This window comes from Talpa occidentalis, unplaced genomic scaffold, assembly GCF_014898055.3.
Source record: "Talpa occidentalis isolate TD23 unplaced genomic scaffold, MPIMG_talOcc4v2.1 talOcc4.4, whole genome shotgun sequence".
In the NCBI taxonomy this organism is placed as follows: Eukaryota; Metazoa; Chordata; class Mammalia; order Eulipotyphla; family Talpidae; genus Talpa; species Talpa occidentalis.
This window is the reverse complement of record NW_023604295.1, coordinates 62,850,379-62,877,257: the sequence shown is the minus strand read 5'-3', so window position 1 is coordinate 62,877,257 and position 26,879 is coordinate 62,850,379. Positions and strand designations below refer to the sequence as shown.

General features: G+C 38.1%; 1 protein-coding gene and 1 long non-coding RNA gene across 7 annotated transcripts in view; both read right to left on the bottom strand.

Moving 5' to 3' along the window:
- The window catches only part of CPOX (coproporphyrinogen oxidase), a 55,994-nt gene extending 32,542 nt beyond the window's left edge, over positions 1–23,452 (bottom strand). For 5 of the 6 annotated variants that reach the window (XR_008553896.1, XM_054700672.1, XM_054700669.1 and 2 more), the window contains exons 1-7: positions 22,885–23,452; positions 21,073–21,216; positions 20,739–20,849; positions 19,497–19,638; positions 16,979–17,197; positions 14,429–14,533; positions 12,275–12,353 (exon numbers count right to left, since the gene is read on the bottom strand). Coding sequence is in view for 5 of the 6 variants with exons in the window: in XM_054700672.1 (XP_054556647.1) it covers positions 12,275–12,353; positions 14,429–14,533; positions 16,979–17,197; positions 19,497–19,638; positions 20,739–20,849; positions 21,073–21,216; positions 22,885–23,404 (1,320 nt within the window). In the remaining variant the exon portion in view is untranslated. Of the gene's footprint in view, positions 1–10,912; positions 12,354–14,428; positions 14,534–16,978; positions 17,198–19,496; positions 19,639–20,738; positions 20,850–21,072; positions 21,217–22,884 lie in introns of those variants that run through there. The other variant, XM_037525665.2, reaches the window with a different exon arrangement.
- Positions 23,453–23,587: 135 nt separating this feature from the next.
- LOC119257587 (uncharacterized) overlaps positions 23,588–26,879 on the bottom strand; it is a 74,129-nt gene continuing 70,837 nt past the window's right edge. The window contains exon 4 of the long non-coding RNA XR_005128072.1: positions 23,588–24,005. This is a non-coding gene — a long non-coding RNA (uncharacterized LOC119257587). The remainder of the gene's footprint in view (positions 24,006–26,879) is intronic.

Sequence of the window (26,879 nt, the reverse complement as noted above, 5' to 3'; positions counted from 1 at the left end):
CAGTCTGACGGAAATAAACTGTAGAGGGGAGCAGCGGGTGAGACAGGAGCGGTGTGCTGCACCCTGTGGGAAGCTCCCTGGCCAGCCAGGGATCGAACTCGTGCAGCAGAGGCTGCAGACAGTTTCATAGGTTGCGTCTTAACCCCTTGTGCCACCAGGGAGGCCCCCGCAACCTAAATTTTTATGAGCACTATATAATAAATATTTTCTGAGGGAAGTAAATTAAGGGTTGAAGGATAAGACATACAGATATTCCTTGACCTGTGGAATCCATCCACAAAAGTTGAAAATACTGTTAACTGAAAATGCATTTAATATACCTAACCTACTGAACATTAAACTTAGCCGATCCTAAACATGCTCAGAACAAGTAAAGTAGCCTATAGTTGGGCGAAAACATCTGAACACAAAGCCTATTTACAATTAAGTGTTGAACATCTCATCCTTTATTGAATACTGTACTGAAAGTAGAAAACGGTCTGTTGAATATGGGTTGTTTACTCTCTGATCGTGTGGTGACTGGGAGCTGTGGCTTGCTGCCGCTGCCCAGCATGTAGAGAGTCTTTCACCACATATGCATAGTGCAGGGAAAAGATCCATCCAACATTCAATGTACGATGCCTTCTGAATGCATATCTTTCACACTATCATCAGCTGAAAAAATCTTAAGTTGACCATCATAAGTCAAGAGCCAGGAGTAAAACTGATGTAAACAGTGACGCTATCTTGTCTTTGGACATACTCTTTTCTATATATATACTTTTACCTCCAAGATCTTATCCTGAAGTAACAAAAATAAGGTATAATTTCATACTACATCAATTAAGAGTAGTTTATAGCATTTCTTCTTTATCTAGGAGTATAGCAATGCACTAAAAATGAATGAGGAACAAACAACAGAACGTCACACCACAGAAGTACAGCAAGAATGAGGTCCCCACCCTACCTGCCCACACGAGAACCTAACCAGGATAAAATTAAAACCACCTAAAAACATTGAGAGAAAGTTCAAAGAACTCAGGGAGACGCATTCTTGGCCTTGTAATTCATTTTTCCTAAACAAATGATGTCTCTTAAGCTTCTCTTTGCTCACCTGTGCTGGATCACACACCAATCAGACCAACAGGTGATGACATGGCGGTGGCACCGCATGGATTTGTGTGACAGTCCAGGGAGAAGACATATTTTCTTCAAGTTCCAGTTGGCTCGTTCCCAAGGGGCTGTGGGATTTTGTTCTTTAATAAGTTACTTTCCTTTCATTTCCCTATTCTTATGATTGCAGGAAACTCCTGTTGAGGGTTTTCAACTAAGGATAGCATACCCTTTAAGTTGCCACTAGAAAATAACTTGAGGAAATAAAGTAGAGCTGTAAAAACTAGAACTTGCTCTGTTTTTTTTTTTTTTTAAAGGTTTCTTTCTTTACAAATACAAATATGCTCCAGTTCCTCTATAACTCATGAGGTGCCTTTGTGGTTGAGCCAGAGGGCTGCTCTGTTTAGAAAACATAAGCTCAGATGCAGTGGTCAAGTTGTTAGATGGTCACTGATTTCAATGTAACTTCTAAACTCCCAAGCAAAGTCTTTTAAAGAGGTCACATCTGGGACATGGTCCAGTACCCATTCTCTGAAAAACACTCCCTGTATACCTTGATGTTTCAAAATCTGTGACTCTAAAGCTTGAATTTTATGAAAAAAAAAGTTTAACTTATTAGCATAAATAGAAAAGATACTTAAGTACCAAAGTTCTGAGCCTTTAAGAATTATTAGAATCTGTTCAATAATTCTCTTCTCTGAGAGTATCTGATTTTTTAAAGTTAGAACTAGTTAGAAGAGAGCATGCATTTAATTAATCTGAACAGTGAGGTTAAAAACAGGAAGAGGTCTTTAAAAACACTGATAAAATAATGGCAACTCATGATAAAAAATTGATGTAACAATGTAGAAAGTTATTTCTGATAAAAAGAAAAAGACACCTATATGAAGAAAATATGCATAATGAAAATTATGTTTTGAAGACTTAAAAACCTATCACTTTTACTTTTTAATAATTTTGTTAATCTAGTAAATGTCTGTAGTAAAAAAAATCAAATAATTGTAAGGGCTTCAAATGAAAAATAGCAGTTCTCTGTCCCACTACTCTCTAGCTTCAAACCAGCTCTCCAAAAGCAATCATTTTAAGTCTTTTAGATCTAGCTTTCATTAATTTCCAAATTTCTAAATAACAAGTTCAATCTCTTATCTGTCTGAGGAAGTTCTGGGAGGGTAGGAGGAGGTAGTAGAAGGGAGAGACTGGGCAAGAGAAAGAGCTAATCATTTTGTGGTAAAATGCCAAAACACCTGCTGGTAAAGGTTTTTTTTCCCCTCTCTCTCCTCAAACTATTCTAGAAAATGGTTTTCTAGAGCCCTTGTATCTCCTGGCCCGCTGAGGCTAAGTTCTCTTGAAAGAAGAGTCAATGATTTAGATTATACAATCAGTAGCTCATCTTCAAGAAATCCCCTAATTTCAGCCCCAGCTATTCTCTGCTTTTGAAGGTTTTTAACAACTTTAAGATAGAAAGTTAAGGGAGTACAAATCAGTATACAAATTATATACCCAGATATGAGCTATACTCATGTATGCATAAATAACTAGAAAGAAATACACCAAAATACTGAGTAACTGGTTATTTCTGAGAGTGGTATAAATGTAGTGGTTATTTTCTTCTCAATACTTTTTATTTATATTCCTCAAAATATAGGCATTAATTTAAATATTAGGGAAAAATATTTGATTTTTAAAGAACCATACAGGAGGTCAACAAGAAAACCCAGCGTTACATGTTGGTATTGTTACAGAGCAACTCCAATATAAAATGGGTTTCCTGACTATGGGTCCTTACCTGAGCACTTAAAAGGGACTTATTAATACTCAACTGCAGGCACACACAAAAGGTTAATAAAGGGTTTATTTACAAAAAAAAGGGGGGGGGAATGAATATCTCAGGAAGAAAAAGAGGGAGATAAATTCATGAATGCGTCCTACCAGTTCCCCCTAATGGCATGCTAAGAGCTGGCAAATAACCAAGAGCAGTGAGGCCAAGAGAGAGACCCAAGGCACATTATGTCTGGTTGTCTGGTTTTATTTAGTTATTTATTTTTAAGATTTATTTATTTATACAAGCACTGGGTACAGTCAGAAGCACAGGAGGGTGAGAGAATTCACCAGAGCCAGAGCAGGGAACAGAACAGGCAGACCTACGAAATACACTGCTGAGGGGAACAGTTGGCATGGCAGGAGAGGTCTACGCGCCATGTGGGAACTTCGCCCCCAGGGGAGGACCCACATGTCTGGTTTTATACCAAAGCGGACTGCTTAACTCCACCCTCAGGTCCCAGCAACCCTCCCTTTGGTGATGGTGGGATTTGTCATTCCCAATGTCTTGATGGTTTGGTCTGGAGTGGGGGTGGGGTCCACAAAGCCTGTATGGAGTTTATTCAGGACATCCCTTCCCCCTAACAGTATCAGGACAAAAGGTTTTCTGCTCCTAATTTAAAAGACATTTAAATTTAGTTAAATATTTAATGTACATTAATATTTAGAAAATGAGTTGAATGTTAAGAAATATTCTTTCAATAGATTGAAATGTTGAAACAACCTCTTAAACACCAGTATCCAGCCTAAGAAGTAGAACACTAAGAGCTTTAAGTCCACCCTAAGCCCTGCTCAATCCTCCCCACTCATCTGAATTTGTGTTTGTCACTGGTTTTTCATTAGCGTTTTATCACCTAGTTTTGCAAGTTTTGAATTTTTTGCAAATGGAATCATACCTTTTATTTTCTTCTAGTTTTCTTTGTTTCACTTAATATTGTTTTTGTGAGATGCATTTACATTAATTTTCACTTCTCTATCATTTATATGCATATAACATAGTCAGTAGCACTTCTTCTTATGAATATGCCAGTACATATTTATTCATTTTATTATTAATTAAACTGGTTTGCAGATTATTATTTTCATAAACATTTATTCATTCTTTTTGAATACTTATACTTGTAGTTCTTTTCTTTTCTAAATTTATTAGCAGCCTTTTCTTGTTCTGGCTATTAATCTCTTTCTTCTCCTTTCCTTTGGTTTATTTTGTTGTGTCTTTTTATAACTTCTTGATTGAGAAACAATTTGTTTATTTTCATTCTTTCTTATTTAAAAGTATACATATTTAAGGTTTTTAGAAAACAATTTGTTATGTGCTGTCTCAAAAGTTCTAATAGGCATTGTTCATGTTTTTGCTATATCCTAGCTACTGAGTGATTTTAGTTTATATTCCCTCTTTGATCCAGGCTGGACTGAGAAAAAAAATTTATTAAGGTAGGAGGTATGTGCTTTTAGTTTTCTGAAATATTTGTTAATTTTTGTTTATTGTGTTGTGATTTGAGATAATTTCTATTTTTAAAAATTTCCTGTGGATTTCTTTCTGATTTAGAATATGTAAAATTTTTATGAATATCCTATAGAAAGTGCAATCTTTACTTTCAGGAAGCAAAGTTAAAAATAAATGTAAGTTAGAGATACCTCATTACACATGAATTTAAGTCTTCTATATCCATATATATATATATATATATATTTATTTTTTGTCCCCACTTACTCTCAGGGACTGGGAGATTAAATCAGTTTTCTACCACAGGTGTGCTTGAATCTAGTTCCTCTGTATGCTTAATTAGTGTTTTTTTTTTTTCCCTTTGTAAATGATGATGTTATATACTCTGATCCTTTGAGGTTCATAACTTTTTCTATTAACATTTTAATTACCCTTCTTTTTCTTATGCTAAGCTTTTGGATGTGAATTCCATGGTGGTTGGGATGAGCATCATAACTCCTCTACTTTTTAAAGTTGTATTTGCCTGGTATAATGATCCAGTTCTTACCTTCTAATAATAATTAATGTTTTTTGCTTCCTAAAAAAGCATTTTGTCTAATGTGTGTCTCTTTTATATGTCATGCTTTGATTTTACTCTATGAATATATTTGCAGTATTTTAAAGTATGATATGATATGTGTAGCCCATTTTTATTTATTGACATGATAGGTGTGTTTGCTGCAGCTTTGTCATATTTTGCATATTATGTTTTCTAAATTTACAGTTTAAAAATAATTCTTTCGCTTTAGTCTGTGGACAATTCTGGCTTATATTTCTGTTCTAGTGAGTACCTCTTATTACATCTTTATTTAATATCTTAGTTCTCCATTTCCTTTTTAAAAAATTTTTAAATTTATTGTTTTTAAAAAAGATCTTATTTTATACAAGAACTGGGAGTACAGGCCATAGATGCAGGAGGGTGAGAAGATTCACCAAAGCCAGAGCAGGGAACAAAACAGGCAGATTGACTGAAATACATTGCAGAGGGGAGCAGCGGGTGAGACAGGTGAGGTCTGGTATCTCCCTGGGGCACTGGGATCAAACCTGTGCTGCAGAGGCTGCGGACAGCTTCACAGCACTGCACTCAACCGTCTGTGCCACCAGGGAGGCCCTCTCCATTTCTTTAGACAGTATCCACTAGTTAGTTCCTTCTAAGAAGCTCGGAGAAATTAATATATTCGTTCCTCTCTAGGGAGAGTTTTACATAAAAAGGCAAGCTTTACTGTTACTTTGTCCTTTTTTTTTTAAATTGACCAAGATATTCTGCTTTCTGATTTCTCTACTTAAAAGTGTAAAATGCATATTATTTATTTGGACAATCAAGTTTTCAATTTTTTTATTATATATGGCTAATTTTTTACCCACAATCCTTGTTTATTAATTTAATATGCAACAATGTACAAATTTATTATGGACTAAAAAATCCAATCATAAAACAATTGAACTTTTGCAAAGAGAAAATTCGTTATACCTTTTCTCACCAAATTAACACATGCACCCTGGGGTAGAGACACCCTTCTGATTTAAATGAGTGGAACTTAATCTTTTGAGGATCATGTATCTTTATGAGAGTAAAGCTAACATTATGGACTTCAAGAAAATGCACATATTACTCATGATTTCAGGCATTCACAGTACTGGAACTCCCTAGGAACTAAGATGAAGAGCCTTGCTCTAGATAGTCAACATTTTGGGGATTGTATACATTGTCAACTTCAAAATCTCTCTGTAATAAAGAGAAATCAAAGTGAGCCATCTGACAAGATAGGAACACCATAGTCAAATTAATGGTGCTTATAAATATGTAATAATTTAATGCCTTCTGATAATTTTCAACAACACCACAGTTCAAGAAGACTTCTTGTTCTCATTTTCTCCTTTCTCTTTTTTCTGTCCAATTCATCATCTCTTTCTTCCCTTCTCTCCCTTTCCCCTTCTTCTTCATCTCCTTCCTTCTCTTCGCTACTCTTTTCCCTCCCCTGCACCACTACCCTCTGGGATTAGGTTTTCTTGAGCAAACGTGCTCCACCTACTGGTTCTTTTAAAAACATCGTATTAAACAACCCAAATGCCCAAAAATAGATGACTGGATCAAGAAGATGTGGTACATACACACAATGGAATACTATTCAGCAATCGAAAAAGATAAACTCATGCCATTTGCAGCAACACGGGTGGAGCTAGAAGGATTATGCTCAGTGAAATAATCAGAAGGAAAAAGAAAAATATCAGGTGGTTTCACTTACAGGAGAAATACAGGGAAAACAAGGGATGGGGGAAAATAATAATTAAAAAAAAATCAACAGGCAACTATAAATCAGAGACATTCTGCAGGGGGTGGGGGGTAGGGATCAAAACAGGGAAGGGAAGAGCACAGGCATGAATTGGTGGTGGGAATTCCATGGGGACTACACCTAAGAGGAGAAAGCAAACATTGTACAAAAATGAACACTGACGTGAAATACATATAAATAGGTGCACAGGTGCACTGGGGAAGAAAGTTCTGTGGGGACTACACCTGAGGGGTGGGGGAAGCAAATATTGTTCAAAAATGAACGATGTAAAAAAATTTTTTTAAATTAAAAAAACATATATACTAATAAAATAATAAAAAATAAAAATAAAAATTTCATATTTAAACACTTTGAGAGACTAGAGAAAATTTCTGATTCCTTAATGGAAATAATTAAATTTTCATACCTAAATTTTAGTAGTACCTGGGCCTCCCCAGTGGTACAGCCGGTTGAGCGCAGCACTGTGAAGCTGTCCGCAGCCTCTGCAGTGATGGTTCAATTCCTGGCTGGCCAGGGAGATTCCCACGTCGTGCAGCAGACCTCTCCTGCTGCCTGCTGCTCCCCTCAGCAGTGTATTTCGGTCCTTCTGCCTGTTCTGTTCCCTGCTCTGTCTCTGGTGAATCCTCTCACCCTCCCATGCCTCTGGCCTATACACTAGCTCTATAAAAATAAATCAATCTTTAAAAAATAAAAAAAAAATTAAATACAAATTTTAGTAGTACCTGGTAACTTACAAACTGATAATTTTTTAAAAATTAAACTTAATTCCCAATTTATCAAAACATTTCATACAGCAAGTCTTGTTTTAATGACTTCTCTTATATTTAGAAACATAGCTATTATGTTTTAACCCATATTGCAGTCACACCAAACTTGTCCCTTTCCCCTTCCTTCTCTGCTCCATTTGTTCAGGGACCTGTTTCTTGACTTCCTTCCCTGATACACCTCTTCCCCTACTCATTCCTCTGTCCCCAGCTGTCTTTAACTCTGTTTTCTTATTACACTTCACACACTTCCTTGGATGGTACCTCCTTATTTTTGATTACTTTCACAATTAATTGGTGAGCATCTGTCTCTAGATTGAACTTCTTTCCTGAGTTTTAGCCTTACATTTCCAAATACTGGTATCGATGACTTGCAGGTTGTCGAGCTCATTAAAATTGCTCTCCTCTTTTTTGTTAATAGCATCTAACCTGTTTTAATCTTCTATTGCTCTTTAACAAACTTGCCTGAATGAATGAGGTACAATAGCACCACTGTGTTAGGCTCACAGATGCAGTAAGTCAAGAATTCTGCTAGGAAACAGGAAGGATAGCTTGCCTCTGCTCCACAGGTGAGAGCTTCAGCTGAGTAGCCTGCTTTCTGCTATACAAAGGAGATAGTATATTTCCCTCACATACTGAAACAGGTGGGAGATGGAAGTAAGAGGAAAAGTAGGAACTTGGTCTTTGTTTCCTAGAAATATATTATTTTTAAGTACTACTCGTATGTTGAAGCACATAGAAGACCCAGAACAAAAAATACTTTCAGCAAAAACTAAAGTTCATTTGTAGTGATATAGATATTTTAAACATCATTTGAGGACCTATTAGTTAAGCAGCAACTTGAACTATGAGAAATTGATAAGTTGGGGTGAAATTTTGCATATTATATTCATGGTTAGAAGACTATCAAGGAGAAGACATGGAATATTCTAAAAGCCTGAGATTATCTCACCAAATCAGAAAATGGAATCAACTTTGACCCTACTTGAGCAGAGGCAGATTGCAACGAAGTTTTACTTACAAATGCATTATACATTTGCTCTTAAATTCTAGAGTGCTCAACTGGTACAACTATAATTGTGAATGTCAGTTTGCTACCTCCCTAACCATTCTATAAGCAAATGCACCAATAACAGTTAATGTTACAATTCTAAATAACTACAAAGCCTATTTACTTTCCTATGAGTGTATTTGTGTCAATGCATTGAAACAATGATGGGTTAGATATTGTCATTTTATGTGCAAACATGCTTTGAAATGTGTAAGGGGATTAATACTAATGAGTATGTTTAGCTTCCAGAATCAAAGCACAATGACTACAAGATGGAATGTAGTTTAATTAACCTGTTGTGCTGCTATATGCTAGTGTTAGATTAAACAACTGTAGAAACAGGTCTGTGAGGTTTTACATTATATAACCTATGACTTGGTTTCAGGTAACAACATAAAAGGATTAGTCAAGTCACTTGTAAATGTCTAAGCTTTATTGCCTTAAATGTGCTAGATTTATTGTGAAATTACAAATACCTGTGTTTCTTTTTTTTTTTTTTTTATAGAGGCATGCTTTATTTATTTGTTTGCTGGTTTGTTTGTTTTTGTTTATACATGCACTGGGCACAGTCAGAAGCGCGGGAGGGTGAGAGAATTCACCAGAGCCAGAGCGGGGAGCAGAGCAGGCAGAAGGACCGAAGCACACTGCTGAGGGGAGCAGCGGGCGGCAGGAGAAGTCTGCACGCCATGTGGGACCCTCCTCCGGTGGCCGGGGAGCAGCCGGGGATCGAACCGGCGCCGCAGAGGCCGCGGGCAGCTTCGCAACCCAGCGCTCAACCGCTGCGCCACCGGGGAGGCCCAAATACCTGTGTTTCTTTGGGAGGAAGGATCAAACTTTTAAATGTGGGATTCAAATATATAATTAATTCTTGTGGTTGGGAAAATACAACTTTGGAAACTATTTTTATTATTTATTTTTTACTGAAGTAACACTGCCTTATAACATTATATGTTTCAGATGTTCACCATTAAAAATCAACATGGGTATATATTATTCTAAATGCATTGCTAAATGTCCAAATCTTTCCTTCACATAATCTAATTGGGGTTTTAGATAGAAAGGTTATTTCTAATAAAAATTCTAATTCTGGGTAATGGTCCCAATTTTAATTTTTCTAGATAGTTAAATGATTGGAAAAAGTTGCTCATGATTTAGATTGAAATAATCCACATGGGAAAGTGGCCTGAAGGCCTGTTCTGGACATCTTGCAGAGGCCTAACCTCCACCCCAGTGGCCCTCAACACAACTAAACAGGCTAGCAGATCCATAAGATAAGCAACTTTTAATTTTTTTAAAAAGGTTTATTTATTCATGTATACAAGAGCTGGGGTACAGCTCTTGTACAGCTGGGGTACAGCAACTTGTCCTGTCTTTCCCTCCCAAATGTATTATTCCTTCCCTGAACTAAATAAACTTGCTCTACTGACCAGATCATGGGTTTATAGTCTATGGGTCTCCATGTAATGCAATTAAATGTCTTTCTCTTGTTAATTTGTGGCAATTATTTTCCAGTGCTAAAAACCCAGAATGGTAGAGAAAGATTAGTTTCTTCTTCAACAGTTCCTATATACCTATATTATTTTTTTCAACTTTATTGAAGTACAGATCACATATATAATAAAATTGCATGATTTTAAGTGCAAATTCAATGAGTTTTAATTTTTTTTTTTTTTTAATTTATACAAGAACACGGGTACAGGCCAGATGCACAGGAGGGTGAGTGGATTCACCAGAGACAGAGCGGGGAACAGAACAGGCAGACTGACGAAATACACTGCTGAGGGGAGCAGTGGGCGAGACAGAAGAGGTCGGCTGTGCCATGTGGGACCCTCGCTGGCCGGCCGGCCGGGATCAAACCTGCGCTGCAGAGGCTGCGGACAGCTTCACAGAGCGGCGCTCAACAGCCTGTGCCACCAGGGGAGGCCCTCAATGAGTTTTGATAAATGTTTATAGTCTGGTTAACCACTGCCAATCAAGGTATAGAATATTTCATCACCTCAAAATATTCTTTTGTTCCCTTTCACAATCTATTCTCCAGCCCCAACCCCTAGCAGTCACTGATGTTTTCTCAGTAACAGTTCTGTTACTGTTACATCACTGTAATGGTCCTGTTGTTTAAGTTTTTACTTTTTTAGTTTGTCATATAATGTAGTCACCATAATGTAGTCAGTATAATGTAAGCTCTTTTGTGTGTAGCTTCGGTTCACTGGGCATAAAGTTTCTAATATTCATCCATGTTGTTGTATTTATCAATAGCTATATTTTAACATATGGGTATATCATAATTTGTTTATTCATTCACCTGTTGATGGATATTTGTGTTCTTTCTAATTTGGGGCTGTTGTGAATAAAGCTGCTATGAAAATATGAGTACAAAACTTAGTTTTATTTTGCTTGTGTAAAATACCTAGGAATGAAGAACTATAGTTTTAGTATCAAGAAATACTTGTATCTTCCCTACATCAAGTACTAAAAAATCAAAACTGGAAACATGTCTTAGTCATACTTCATAATACAATTTATTAGTGGGTTTGCTGTAGGGCAGTTCAAGAATTCACACATTTTCCAGTCCTAAAGAGTCATACACAGTCATATACATTCAATATATCCCAAGACACTGCTTAGTATTATATAGGAAGATGCTACTCCTTAAACTTCAATATGTTATGAATAAAGTATGTTACTATGTAAATAAGGAAGTCATGCTAAGAATTCTGCTTTGGTTCTGTCTTAAGAGCAAAGAGTTGCAGAATCTATAATTAAAAAGAGGGCAATTTCAATTAGTCTACAAAGAAGACTAGTGTTTCAATTAGTACAAAGAAGTGTGTTTATAAAATGTTTTTCACACTAATTATGTCTGCTTAAGGAAGGAAAATGTTTCTCATTTCCTCATTTCCCAAATGAGAAACATTTTTTTAAATTCACAAATCCCCAGGATTGTTCTTAGTCTAAATTTCCAAATAAAAATGTCTGGAATAGAAAACTTTAAATATCAGAATCTAAGTTATAAGCTTTCACAATCAAAAGTGTAAAGACTCCATCATTACAAATCACAGTCCTACCAAAATCAAAAAGACTACTTAAATATCCCTTATTTAAATAACAATGTCACTTTAGAGTTAACAACCACAGGTAATCACTGAATTCTAACACAAGATATTATTAAGGAAATTTCAAGTGTTCCATCATGATAAAAAAGAATATTTTGCAACACAGAATCTCTGGAGGAAGATATAGAAAGAATACAATCAAAGAAACCTTAGTAATGGCAAAGTAAAACTTTTACCATCAAGTTGCTTTCTAAAATTACTAAATACCAGCCTTGATCAACTAATGAAAATAAAATTTACCCCACTGCAGATTTTTGTGGCAGAAACTAAAACTTTAAAAAATATATGAAACAAAAATAACATGTTTCCTGATGCAAATAATATTTAGATTCCTTAACTCAATACCTGGAAACTCAATGTCTTATTTTGAAAACAAATTATATAATTCTAAAAATAGAAATGAATTTTATATCAACCAGTTTCCTCTTGACAACTTGCCACCTCACCACTGGTCACCGCAAACATCCTATGGAAACTTAACAGGTTTAAACACATTTTAGCAATTGCCAGGAGAGAGCAGGCCCTAGTGGGAAGACTGGAACTCTAAGGCACAAGTAACTAAGTGCCACACAGTGGCCATGATGCTGACTAGTGGAAAGGGAGCACACATTCTGTGTCCTCCAAGCCCCAGTAAGGTCACTCTGCCTGCTTCAACGTACCCAGTCCCTCGGATGGCGCAGAACTTCCAGAATTTCAGCTTCTTTGGAGTTCTCTGAGGGGGAATGCATGTACTCCCATCTATGCAGGTGCAAAACAGAAGCAAAAAACGCAACAATAAAAATAATTAACAACACACATAGCTCTTAAGTGAAAAATAAAATTCTAAGCATAAAAAAGATCTTAGGGCCTCCCTGGTGGTCTAAGGGTTAAGTATCAGCACTACCACCACTACAGCCTGAGTTTGATCCCTGGCCAGGGAGCTACCCATATAGCACAGCAGACCTTTCCTATCTCACCCGCCGCTCCCCTTAGCAGTATGTTTTGGTGGATATAACTGCTCTGTTCCTCACTCTGTCTTTGGTGAATCCTCTCACCCCCCTCACACCTCTGGCCTGGACTCCAGTTCTTGTATGCATAAATAAATAAAATAAATCTTAAAAATAATACATATATTATATATATGTTAAAATAATATATATTATGATATAAAAATTATATATATTATATATATATATATCTTATACGGCTTTGGGCATACTTTGGCTAATATTAATATCCCAGAGCCAAAATACACTTTTTCTATGAACCAGACCTTAGTAAAGATTAGAATTAGAAACTCAGATGATCTGAGGGCAAACATTTTTAATTAATACTCAAGCATTTATTTTAATGTGCTACTTTCTATTTATGACAATAATATTGTTCTGCAAACCAAAACATTCCCTTTGATTATGACTGCTGAACTGGGGTGGGGTGGAGGGAAGGGCAAGGATGGGGGAGGGGAACACAAGGTTGGGGGTACAATGGATGTGTTGGAAGGTTATGGGTACTTTGGCAGTGGGTGTAGTAATAAATCTGAAGAGGTGTGAATCTGTACTCCTAAAACAAATACAGTATAAACCAAGCTTACCTTAATTAAAAAAAAACAAAACATAATATTGACTTTTTAAATAAATTCTTTGTGGAAAAAAAAGTATAAATTTTAAATAAAAGCTATCTCAGATAGTATATAAATTCAAATAATAATTTTTTAAAAATATAAAACCATTAGCTCAAAGGCTATTCAAAAACAGACCACAGGTGGACTTGGATTAGATCTGCAGCCTAAAATCTGCAGATCCCAATGTCTAATGAGAAGCAGAAGTGGCCTATCTTAATACTATTCAACTGAACAAAAGGACTAGTTTGCAATCCACCCTCAGCAGCAGCTTGGAGTATTCATTATAATTAGGGCTCAGCAGACATCTAGAAAGCTACCAGAGGCCTGAAGAACTCTTCTTTATTCATATCTCACCTCTCTCACCTCTAGATAGCAGGAATGCAAAAGTGGGAGCTTCTATTCAAGGAGATGAGATCCCAAAACAAGCCAATCCCATTCTGAAGACACTGACAACCACTGAGGGCACTAATTTCACAATGTTAGAGAGAGAGTAGGATGTAGGGGACCTCTCATTCCATCTGCTCGTCCATTTTTATTTGGACATTTAAACTCACAGAAAAAAGAAAATTTTTGCCTTTGTAAAACAAAGGTAAGTTTTCAATTTGTATGCACATCATTCTCACTTTCTTATTGCCAAAAAAGTCAACCTACGTCCTTACAGCATTAACCTAATGGCAACAACATAAATACAGGTGGCTTTAAAATTCCCCTCACATATTCAATTAGCCTTTATGGAAGCAACATATAAAGCACAGAGAGACTACCAAGCACCCAAAATGATCTCTCATATTGTCGAACTTACAAATAAAGTTAGTACTTCATACTAGAGAGTAACCCATTTCCTCACCAATGCAGTAATTTTTAATAAGATGAGGTTTTAAAAACTGTTATGTTCCAATAAATTTGCTTTGCCCACAGTTCTTCCTAGATAGTTACCCAATAGGAGAAGTCCATTTGAAGCTGAGACTCTGTCAGCCCCTGCTTTCTTCTTACTCCCTCTACTCTTTCCCTGTTTTCACACACTCATCCTGGCATACCTTAAAAAAACTCAGTTTTTTTTTCCTTAATTACTTCACTGTGATTTTCTTATAAAATCAGCAAAGTCAATATCAATGAGATCTTTAAGTTAAAATAAAGTTGACATTCATGTTCATGTTTTGAGGGGTTAGTGGTCTGAGGGTGGGGGGATAATTATATAATGATATTTTCTTACCGGGCAGTTAGAGGTAAAGACATTAAGATGCTTTCAATCCTGGATCCTGGAGTGAAAAGACCAAACTTGGTGCCCCGATCATACAGCAGATTAAATTCCACATACCTGGCATAAAGACATCAAATAATATTAATTTGGTCAGCTGAATAAAAATCCTGCTTAAGATGAACCCACAACAAATACTTAAAGGGGGGGCTTCCTCCTGTCCCCCATCAGCTGGAACTGGCACAGTGAACAGTCAACAAGCTTTCTCCAACTGGACAGGAGAGATAAAAGGGTATTCTATCCAATAAACAATAGCATATAGATTCAGCCCCAGCATAGAACAGTTGCAAAACAAGAAGGCTATGTTTTCCAATAAATAGAATGCACACAAAGCTGAGAACTCTAAGGTAAAACAACAACTAAGAAAAATTTGAAGAATACAAGACCACTAATTCAAGGGAAATGCACCCTCCTATGTTTCTTGCGGCATTGTTTAGAATAGCCAAGTTATGGAAACAACCCAAGTGCCCAACAGTAGATGAGTGGATTAAAAAAATGTGGTATACATACACAATGGAATACAATTCAGCTATTTTTAAAAAAGTACTCCTGACTAAATTTCATCCTGTTTTCCTTTGCCAAAATACAACAAAACAATAAGATCATTAGTACCTGTTCAATAGAAAAAGAAAACCGGAGAAAGCACTATAACTGAGAGCAAGAGCTGAAATGAGATTACCAAATAAGATATTTTAAAATTAAAAGGGAAAGTGACTGACCACTAGAAGGAAACTTATATTATGAGTGTTGGCGGGGGAAGGGTAGTGAGGGGAAGAGTAACCCGTGAAGGATACTGATAAGGGCTTAGGAATGCTGCATAAGAAAGTGAGACAGTGTGAATAACTACAGTAAAGAGCTGGATTATCGTAAGGCCCAGAGTTTATTGCTATCCTAAAGCCTAGCGATAAGCATGGCAGTGGGAGGCTCACTTTGAACAACACTCACACACCATTTACAGAAAATTAATCTAACAGCCCACATGCTGCTAACTCCAAAGACACCTGGCAGGCAATGACAGACACATTTGGAACTTTCAAAATGTCTTCTTGGTAAATGGACAGTTATCAATAAAATTTGATTTAAAAAGTTTTATTGTTAAATTATATAAAAACAAAATAAAACATTATTCTAACATCTAAGTTTTAAAGGCTTCACCTAATTAGTATTCATTAAACTTTTCAGGTTTGTATATAAATTCTTAAGCGAAAACTAGACTACTACAGTACTTGCCGTAGAGTTTTAAATTCTCCTCTTAGGTATGTCTTTTCAGCTCACTTTTAGAGCTAGCACAGTGCCAAGTTAAAGGGACACACAATAAATGTCAAGAGAAAGATAGAACGAATGGCAAAGATATATTTGAGAAATCAGAACAAAAAAAAAAAAAAAAAAAAAAAAGACATAAAAAGGCCCCAAAACAGATGCCTTGTCTAAGAAATTTCTAGCAAGAAAACTTAATCACGTCTCATTTCCAAGTTTTTAAATGATAGACAATCATAAGAAAAGATAAACACAAACATTAATCTTCAGACTTGAAACATTATTTTAAGTAGATCTTTTAGGGCCAGTATTTATCTCTTTAAGTGCCCAAAGCTTCATATACCTGACACAGGATTAACATAAACGAGAAAACCCATTTCACAGCCTGTGGTATACAGGCAATTAAGACAGTGATAAGTGAAAAACTGATGTGAGCCAGTAGAGTGGGCATTTTGGAGCTAAGTCACTAGCACACCCTAGCTGTAGACATCAGGCTACTACTCACGTAACTGAGCTCACCAAGCTCCATGCACAGAGCAGGGTGGCTAAGGCAAGTATCATGGCAAGAAATAAACCTGCTCCAACTACTTAACTTCCTTCATGTAAAGGAAAAACTAAGTTTTGAAGTCATAAAGACCTGGATTCACATCTGAGATCTTTTATTTACCAATTGTGTAATCTTGGGCAAGGGACTTACCTTTCTAAGAATAAGTTTTATCACCTATAAAATAATTACACCAATCTCAGAGGATTGTGGAAAAAATTATATGCAAACTGCCTAATATACTGGCAAGCACATAGTAAGGATTCTGTAAGTAAATATTATCATTAAGTGTAAATAATTTCTGAAATGGCTATTTCCATTATAATGAATTTCAGGAAATGTTTCAGATGAATGAAAAAAGATGTATCCATATTTACAACAGAGCAAAAAAAAAAAAAAATGATGCCCTTACCTTGACATAAGCTTGAAGAACACTGCTAGAAGACTAAAAGAAATCAGCTGAATAAAATTCAGCAAGTATTTACTAAAAACCTAACCATGTTTGTCTAACATATAGACAAACTTTGTTCTTTTTATCATACTACTGTACGATGTTTTGACATTCATCTAGTTATGAAAAGAAATTAGGGTGAATACTAACACAACAATGACAACATACCTAAGACAATACACCACCCACAACTGTTATAGCTGCTGCACTTCCCCCACAGTTATGCAGTGAGACGGGTTATTCTGTCACTTACCGTCCTCTCCGGAGTTGCTGCCACAACTTTTCCTGGGGAGTGAATGAGTCATTACAGTGCTTTTTCACAAGGGGAATGTAAGAAGGAACCACAGCTTGGGCACAGCTCTGCACAAAGCGAAACACCTCCTCCTTGGATGGGGAGTCAAGGTCATCAAAGAAGATGCCCCCAATGCCTCTCCGCTCTCCACGATGAGCTATAAAAAAGTACTCATCACACCTGGAAAACACAGCAAGGCCGAATCAGGGATCCAGAGGGGGATAAAAATATAGGTGAAAATAAATGGAGGAATGGTTCAATTTATTTATTAAAGATTTATTTTTATTTATGCATATGAGAACTGGGGGGAGGGGGTGTTAGAGAATTCACCAGAGACAGAGAGACAGAGCAGGGAGCAGAACAGACAGATTTTACTGAAATACACTGCTAAGTGGAGCAGTGGGCGAGACAGGAGACAATCAGTTGTGCCATGTGGGTTAGTTCCCTAGCCGCGGATCTAACTCATGCTGCAGTGGCTGGCAATAGTCTGATAGTGCTGAGACTTAACCCCTGTGCCCAGTGAGCGGTTCAGTTTACAGTACTATCTTTGACTAATGCCAGTTGTGACCTTACTTTGTGTCTGTGAAAATGAAACCAAGACTCTAGACAGATTTCCTGCAGTAATATTGCAGAGCATCTATGCAATTTCAACATATTATCTAAAGAACAGGGAACTTTGGGAACGTTGGTGAAAAAGAAAGGCAATCCTGTATTTCTTGAACCAAGGGACACGGCTACCCTCAGAAGCACTACTATTGCAGGAGGCAGGACAGGACAGCTCCAGTGACGGTTACACCACCAAGTCCATGACAGGTGCCAATCCCTGATCTCTCTGGGCTGGTTATTCACTAAAGGAGGTAAAGAAACTCTAAGGTCTCTTTCAGCAATAAAATGTGCTGATTCTATCACATGCATATCTGAGAGAGGGGTCTTCAGACATGTTAACTGATACTCTTGAGAGCTGGCACATGAACTATCAGTCTGCTCTTGGATATGGACCTGTGTGCCTCTTAGAGGTTTTTCTAAGAAGTCATTTCCTAAGTGCTAAATTTGAGGTTTATGTTGTGGAAATTGTCCTTTTGATAATCTCTATAGAATAAGGTCCTTAAAGAGAAAAACCTATACAAACAAAATCTAAGTTACCTAAAAGATTACCTAAAAAAAATAGTCTTAGTAGTTTAAATTCAAGTAGGACAAAACAGGCAGCAGATGCAAATCCCTAGAACTGATAAATGGGTGTGTAATTCATCTTGGGACTTGTCGGGGTTCCTTTACACACATATTTTATTAACAGAGTTGAACTCTCTACTGAGCAAGGTTATGAAGTCAGCTTTAACAAAATCATAATACTAAATCTCTCTTCATGAGATTGAGATTTACTAAATATTTGTACTAAAACCTTATTTTTAACTAGTTTAACAGATCCCCGTTATTTTACTAATTAGTATTATTTAAAGTCATCTCAGTAACAGCAACAAAAGGACACCAAAAACAAGGCAATGTCTCCACCACCAGTCCTCCACCTGGAAGGATGCGCATGCATATATGAGGAAAAAAAAGAAGACTTGAACCTTACATCTGAGTTCACAACTATGCATTGTTGAGTGGTCATGACAAATCAAAAGAACAACCAAATGTCTTATCTCTTCTGAGGATTTAAAAGTTGAACTCCATGCCTTCCCATAAATGACATCAAGATTCCACAACCGTTACTTTTAAAAGCAAAGCAAAAAACTAAAGCCATTCTGTTCTTCCTTTTTCAAGAACTGCAATTAGCTCTAAGATGTTCTTACTCCAAGCAATGTATGCCTAGATTCCTTTTCACAACTACCAAATATCCTGGGTCTCATAATGTTTTTCTTTTATCACTACAGTTTCTTTACCTAACAAAGTTTTCAACTGTACTTTTCTCCTTGACCAAAATCTTTGATACATTTTCATGTCTCCCTAATAGTTTTCCATCTATTCTTAAATCCTAAATCATTCCCATGGCAACATTGAGACGATAATTCTCTTCTGGGATAAGAAATCAGTATTTCACCTTAGAACTAAAAAGTCTCTGATTCTCAAGAATAGATTACACATTAGGATTGGTATTCTACCATTCTAGATTATTTGGGGTCAATAAAGAGGCGAGTATTCAATTTCTTACAGACAAATACAGCACATGCTCAAATAATATCATTTGCTTTGTTATAACATTGATGATATTGAACAAAATGATGTTATTTGAGGAACTTCTTTTGTTATATGTCTCTTGTTTTAAAGCTGCAGTTCCCAAGAACCTATTGATGATATTGAGAACTAACTGTACTCCTATGGCAATAGCTTATTAAAACCAGTATTTACTTCTTCTAAAGTATAAAGGAGACAGTTGAACCTTCACAAGCTGAAAAGAAAGGTATTTAGTGACATAGTACTATATTGCCTATAGGGAATATATGACAGGGGTCTTAGCAAGTTCAATTCTTTTGCCTACCATTTTTTAAATTTGGGGTAAAGATCTGGACCATGCTTGTCACAAGCCTCCTTTAGAGTTCTGTGAAAATGGACAGCGTCCTCTTTGTTCAAGTATGTTGGAGTAAGGTCACATCCACCACCAAACCACCACTGCTTATTACCTGCCAAATTAAAACACAAAATGCTGATGCAAACTTTACATGAAATACAGCACACTACTATTATGTTAGCAGACTTAATGTTATCAGCTTAGTTTATTAAGCATGAAATGGGTGACAATCAAAAAACACTGAACTAAATATAGCTCTGAATGGTTAGAAGGTGTTGGCAGGAAAGAAGAAGTAAAAACAGGAAAAAGGGAAGGAAATTAAAAAGTGAGAGAGCAGAATCAGGCTAGGAAATGATATATATGGAAGAGAAGGATCAAAAACAACACAGAAGGATCTCAGCTCTGGCTGAATATTAGGATCACATGAGAACCTTAAAATGTTTCACCAGATCCTAAACAGAAAAATCTTTGGTCTACGTAGGCATTCATAGTTCATTAAAAACTCAGGAGATTCTACCGCTCCCTGTGTTAACAACATCTGCCACCCTCATCCCTTTCCTCCCAAGAGGATTGAAACATTTGCTGGGGAAGACAACTTGTCATTTGAGATTAATTATTCCACGTGCTTAATCAGATCTACATGTCACCAGTACCAGCTATGGACTTTTAAGCATTATAAGGTTGGACCAAACTGGCTTCACAATGAACAGTTAAATATACTGACTTTAATGCTATCACCTGTAGCATTAAACAACAAAAGTAGCTGTGACACTGAGCAGGTTTTCTGACAGGTGGCAGCAGTTGGCATAGCTAATGGGAGACACAGGCTGGAACTCCATGTATACTCTGAGGCATAACTGCACTCTACTATAAACCTGCTCAAAATGCACTGGTGATTAGCAAAGCTATGTGGAAGATATTTTCTAAAAGAAAACTTTTGATTTCAAATTAACCTTGCACCTAAGGTTTTCCTTTGGATGTAATGAATTTATATTTCTAAAGTACCCTGTGTGTACTCTAAGTTTGGGTTCATGCAAACATTCTTTGTTGAAGGAAATATGGAGAGATCAGAATCCAGGTAATATCTTCACTTTTCACACGTACAGCATATTCTATTGCATTTGCCAAGGAAGAAGCCTTCACAGGTCTCCTGAAAATCCTAGTAAAGATTGTTATTTATTCTTTCTTGATTTTAGATTTAGAGATCCTTACCATCAGCTTCTTCTACTTCAAAGTATCTGTAGTTGAAATGGATAGTAGGAGCATGAGGGTTCTTCGGGTGGATAACAGAGCTCACACCCATAGCACAAAATGGTAATTTACCTGGAAAGAAAACACAGAGTGATTGCATTCCATCACCTGGCATGAATCAAATTAACTTCAGGAGGTTTCTAGATCAAGTTTCCAAGGCTGTTTTTAGTCTCTTAAAGGAGAATCTTTAACAAGTAATTGTTTGCAAGCTTATCTGGCATATGCCACCCTCTGGGGAAAAAAAGGATTGTAAAGACTATAAAATATAAAAGGCTGTTGAGATGATCTGATTTACCATCTTTAGTCTTCAGAATTTTCCCTCTGCTTCTCATTTGTTTTGCTGCTTCCTCAGAAAGATTTCCATGAACGACAGAAATGCTCACCCCAGCCTTTTCAAAAACATGTCCATCTTGGAGTACACAGCTGATGCCTCCACCTCCTGTTTACGTAAATATGAAATGAGGAGAGACTGTAAAGGGAGATACAAAACTGAAAATGACCCTTGCACCCATGTGGTAGAAATAAAGAGTTATTTTCCAGACCTTCTATCAGTGTCTTTATAATTTTTAATACAATAAAATTAGATAATTTGCTTAGCTTTATAACCTGAGCTACTGATAGTGCATGAATATACCTCCGCACATCACCAAACTGACTATTTCTTCTACGGTCTTATACTATCATCTAAAGTTACTGGAATATTTTCCCTTCAAAACTGCCATTCAGAATGGCATGCATTTGTTATAGGAGAGAAAGCTAAAGTTGAAAACAGGAATGGCTCAATTTGAAGAATCCTATTATTAATGAATTTAAATGTTTCATAATTGCATTTGTTCAGTATGCTATGAGTGTTTTAACTTTCCTTACAGGCAATTTAAAAAAGTAGAAATCTGAACACTTAAGAGATTCAGAACCTTAAACTGAGTGATATTAACATATGAGATTTACTATTAGTAAGTGAGGTTGTTCGTAATATACTGGAATTACCACAGGGCAATTGTATCATGTAGGTTTGTTTATATTTGGCTGGTTTTGTTTTTTAGGCTATTTAAGCTAGGTGGAACATAAGACAACAGTCTTGTATATTTCCAATGAGAAAACTGAGGCACGGAGAGGTAAAATGCCTAATTCAAGAATGAACAGCTGGAAAGAGCCCAAACAATTTGTCTACTTTCTACGCATCAGACAATATTTTAACGACACTTCACATATATTCATCTCATGAATATTATTATCATATCAATATACTCATGTATCATTTCCAATCTCATTTCATAAAAGAGGAAACAGGCACCAAATGTTAAGAAACTTCTTTAAGGTCACATAGACCTTCTAGGAACTTGAGGTCATACCTCAGTCCTCACTTGAAACATTACAAGATGAAATCCAGATATACCTTCATTTGCTATGGAGGTGGCAGTATCACAGCTCAAAATATGCTGGTGAGAAAATGCTGCAGTATTCTTAGCTAAGAAACGTTAGCTAAGAAACGTTAGGAATCCTTTAAATTTATGACTCAGATTAGGCAATAACATGGTAATGAATCCATGACTCTAGAAATAGGTTTTAATACTGAAATATTGTGTTATTGGAAAGAATAATTTTCCTAGTAGGAAATCTAACGGGTGCATTTAGTAAAACCACTGACAAGTCAATCAAGTACCTCTTGTGCAATTTGGAAAAACAAAGTGGGGAGAGTATGACATAATTAGTGAGTTCTTTCCAAGTTTGCAGGAGCAAAAAAGGTAAACACACCCAAAGAATCAGACGAAATGTGGAGGAAATCTATGCTTAATGACAACTTTGGACACATAAGTTTGTTGGCTGGAAATAACCCAAAGACCAAAGAAGCCTTTATAAAACTGCAAAGATTTTTAAGTGCATAGTAGTACAATGACAGTGGACTTCGGTCGAACACCTGCCAGCAGAGGGCAAGCAGTGTCAATTTTTTTTTTTTTTTTTAAACGATGTCCCTTCTAACCAAGCAGTAGCTTTGCGGGACACCCCTTTCTTACCGCATCCCCCTAATTAGTCATTTTCTGCCAGCACTCTGAAGTCCCACATCCCCGGCCCCCTTTCAACCTCCCGCTAGAGGCCGGCCTCCTACCTTCCTTCCTCTCCCATCGGTCCACAGAGAAGCGGGAGCCCCCGTCTACCTGTGCCAGCGCTTGGCACACCTGGGCCTGAGTCTCCAGGATCAGCAGCTCCATCTTGGTCTTCATGTCGCCCGGCCTCCCCCGCAGCTCGCGCAGGTCGGTCACCGGCGAGGCCATGAAGCGGCGGCAGCGGCGGGACAACTCGTCTTCGTCCTCCGACCTCCCCGGCGAGGGGCCCCGCGCCCCGGAGCTCTTCGGCACCATCTCAGCCCGCTGCGCGTGCCCGAAGGCGGAGGCGGCCAGCCCGGCCAGCCCCGCCAGCGCCGCCGCCAGCCCGGCCCGCAGCCGGGGGCCGCCTCCCGCGGTGGGGCCGTGCGCCAGCCCGCGGCTCTGCCCCGAGCGCGCGGTGCCAGGCGGCGGGCAGAGGCGCGCGGCCGCGGAGCGCACGGACCCAGCGCGCAGCTCCCCGCAGCCGCCCCGCGCCGCCCGCCAGCACGGCCCCGCGCCCAGCCTGCCCAGGCGCCACGCCATGCTCCGCGCTGTCACCGCCGGCCGCGCCGCGCCCCGAGCCCAGCCTCAGCCCCCCGGGGCTCCGGAGTCAGCGAGAGCCCCGAGGAGGGGACTTCGGCGGGGAAGAGCCACTACCGGGTCGGGGCTCCCCGCGGAGGCGGCCGGCGGGGGATGCTGGGAGCTGTAGTCCCGGACGGCCCCGCCTGCAGGGGTGCGGCCCGGAGATAGGGAATCTGCCGTGCGCAGAAGGGCGGGTCCGGCAGCCAGAGAACCCGGCCCTTGGGGGCAAGAGGGCTGTGAAAACGAAAACAGCGATAAGAGAGGCTTTCTCGTCACGTACGACCTGGAGTCTGCCTTTCGGGGAACCGCAGGGAGAAGCAGGGCAGCGAGGCTTGGAACTGACAGGTCCGGAATGTGGCCAGTGACCTTGCTTCCGACTACCAGTGGTTTTAGCCATAGTGTATTTTGGCTGGTGGGCTGAATTAGCTTTTACTTACAGATTCTGGCCTCTTATCTGCTGAAGACCCCTTTCACTCCGGTTCTAGTTTTCTAAAGCTTCTAAAGTTTGTCTGAATTGGTGGGGGTGTGGAGCCTGGGGAACTCGTTACCTGTGGTCCAGTTTCTAAAAAAAAAAAAACAAAACAAACAAACAAACAAACAAAACCAACTAGTAAAGGACTCCCAGAAAAAGCCTAGGAAAAAACTTGCTGGGCGCAAGTCCATATAACAGTTCTGTCCTTAAATTCTGCCCTGGCCTTGCTCCTACGGTACCCACTTTATTTTTTTTGAGATTTATTTATTTATGCATACAAGAGCTGAGGTGCAGGCCAGAGATGAGGGGGATGAGAGGATTCACCAGAGACAGAGTGGGGAACAGAGCAGGCAGATTGACTGAAATACAGTGCTGAGGGGAAGCAGCGGGCGAGATGGGAGAGGTCTGCCTCGCCATGTGTGTTGCTCCCTGGCCAGGGATGAACTTGTGATGCAGAGGCTGCGGATTGATTCATAAGGCAGTGCCTTAACCCCTTGAGCCACCAGGGAGGCCCAGTACCCACCTGATTTTTTTCCAAATAGGATAAGCGTTGAAATTTACTAAACCAGCATAGAATTCATGACCTGCTCTATTTGGATTATTGAGGAATAAAAAATTTAAAAATACATATTCTACAACTTAGGGTGCTGCCAAATATTGCTCACTTTTCATATTTGCAACAACTTTAAATTAAGCTGGTAAATGGTCACTTTCTCCCTCCTTCTTCCCTCCCTCCCTGTCCCTCCAAAACATATAATCTGAAGAAAGATACTAGATTTTGTTCCTGTAACCATCTCACAGTTTCTGTTGTTTGCGTATAAAAGTATAAGAACAGTTGTCATGTGCTAATTTATCCCCTGAAGAGTCCAGGTTGATTTTAATTTCTAGTAGTAAATAGTAATGTAAGTTACTGGTATTGTCTCCACAATTCTTTCCTAGTGACTAGATGCAGCGATGAAACTTGGGATGGATAAGACCAGTTAGTTGCTCAAGGCAGTGTCTTGTCTATCCATTGCTGCATCCGGCAACTCTCAGACAGGGACACAATATTAGCAGGTGGGTAGGCTTGAATGTCTGGCAGATTAAATTTACTTCATGAATTGCAAAGTAAAATAACTACCAGTGGTTTTAGCCATAGTGTATTTTGGCTGGTGGGCTGAATTCGAGGCGGAAAGGGAAGATAAGAGATATCACTTTTGAAGGGTTGTTTCCCTCTGTTGGAAACCCATGATAGGGTTTTCACTGGGCCTGGGGATAATAAATTAAGCTCAATAATGAAGAGGAAACTCCCTGGCCCATTTTTCTGTAAGAATCCCCCTTCATTATTGCTCTCATTCTGAGAATACCATAACTACACATTTTGCTCTCTGTGCATAAAAGGAATACAGACATGCAGTGATGAATTTCCAACAGACTGAAAAAAGGTAACATGATTAGTGATTGAACAGTATGTGCAGCTGTTATTTATGTCATGACTTGTGGAAATGAAGGGCTAGTACAAAACTGTATGCTGCAATCCACAGTTATATCGTATGGTAATTGAAATTTGAACTGCGTTATTGGGGAAATGGTGATAGTTAACTAAACCATGGCCACTACTGAAACTTGTGCATATTGAAAACATACATTGCAAGGACTGCCTGTACTAACTTTTAAACTGATTGTCTAGGTGTCTAGTTTTAAAATTAAGAAGTTCCTACTAAGGGAAGACCATGAAGTGAAGAAAAAAGGCTTTCAAGTAAAAATGCCATTATTTCATTAACTGGAATTACTGAAATATCTGTTACTTTTTTGGCCTATATTCTGTGAATAACTGCCTACTTAAAGAATCATATAAAAAATGGAAATATCAGAAATGGTCTGTGGCAAAGACAGTTGTCCACCAAAAATCCATTTTCCCTATCTTCTTTTAATAACAGCACTCAAGGTTTTAGTGGGACCTTCGATTCTTTCACTAAAGACCACATTCCCATCCTTTTTTGAAAATTTCGATCAAATTATGGGCAGTGGGACATGAGCAAGACTGTTGTATGCCACTTTTTCATTTGTTGTTTAAAATAATGAATGGGTTCTTCACTAACCTCTTCTACACCAACTGGGATACACATGTGAGAGTAGGTAGTGGAGCAGCTACTTTGAGCCCAGAAAAGGAATCTATATGTTGAGTGTGGATGTCAGAGCTACACTATATGCCCTGTACTAAAATCACTGGCCAGTTGTATCAGGAAGAGTAAACCTCAATCACAATTCAGCTACTATATTTTGGGGTCTTCTATTATAGAAATTTAACTGTAACCTAATAAACACATGTATGCTTTCCTGTTTGGAAATAAACAATAACCTCACATAGGTTATTGTTAACCCATATGGGTTAAAAGTAATGGGGTATTTATACAGATCATATTAAATCCATAATGGATTCATCTTCCTTTCAACTTTCAAGTGGACAAGAAAAAAATAAAAACAAAACGGAAGGCCCTAAGTCTTACTTCCTTCTGAGGGAATAAACTGAATGGGTTTACTGAAGAAAACTGTAATGAGGTAATGAAACCAACACAAATAGGATGAGTAGAATATGCCTTTTGCCCAGAATGGATTTGGTGTTTCCCATTAGCACTTATTACACTCTGAGAAAGTAAGCCTCATTCCTAACAACCAGGTGTGTTGGGATACAGTCTTCCATTATCTAAAATGAATGTCCAGGAGCTGCTGAGGTCAGATGAGAGTTCTATTTTTTGGTTTCCTCACTGACATGGAAGTATTATTCAAATACAGCCTTTAAATTTGCACATCAGGAAATAGAGCTCTTACAAAGGAGCAGAAAAAAGTTCTGCTACACCAACAAATATGTGACATGTGTGAGTGTGTTCACTAGAGGGCACTCACCTTCTACATTTTCTATTTGAAGAGTCCATATGCAATGATTTTCAAATCAGTATATAGAACTAATTTGGGATTTTGATT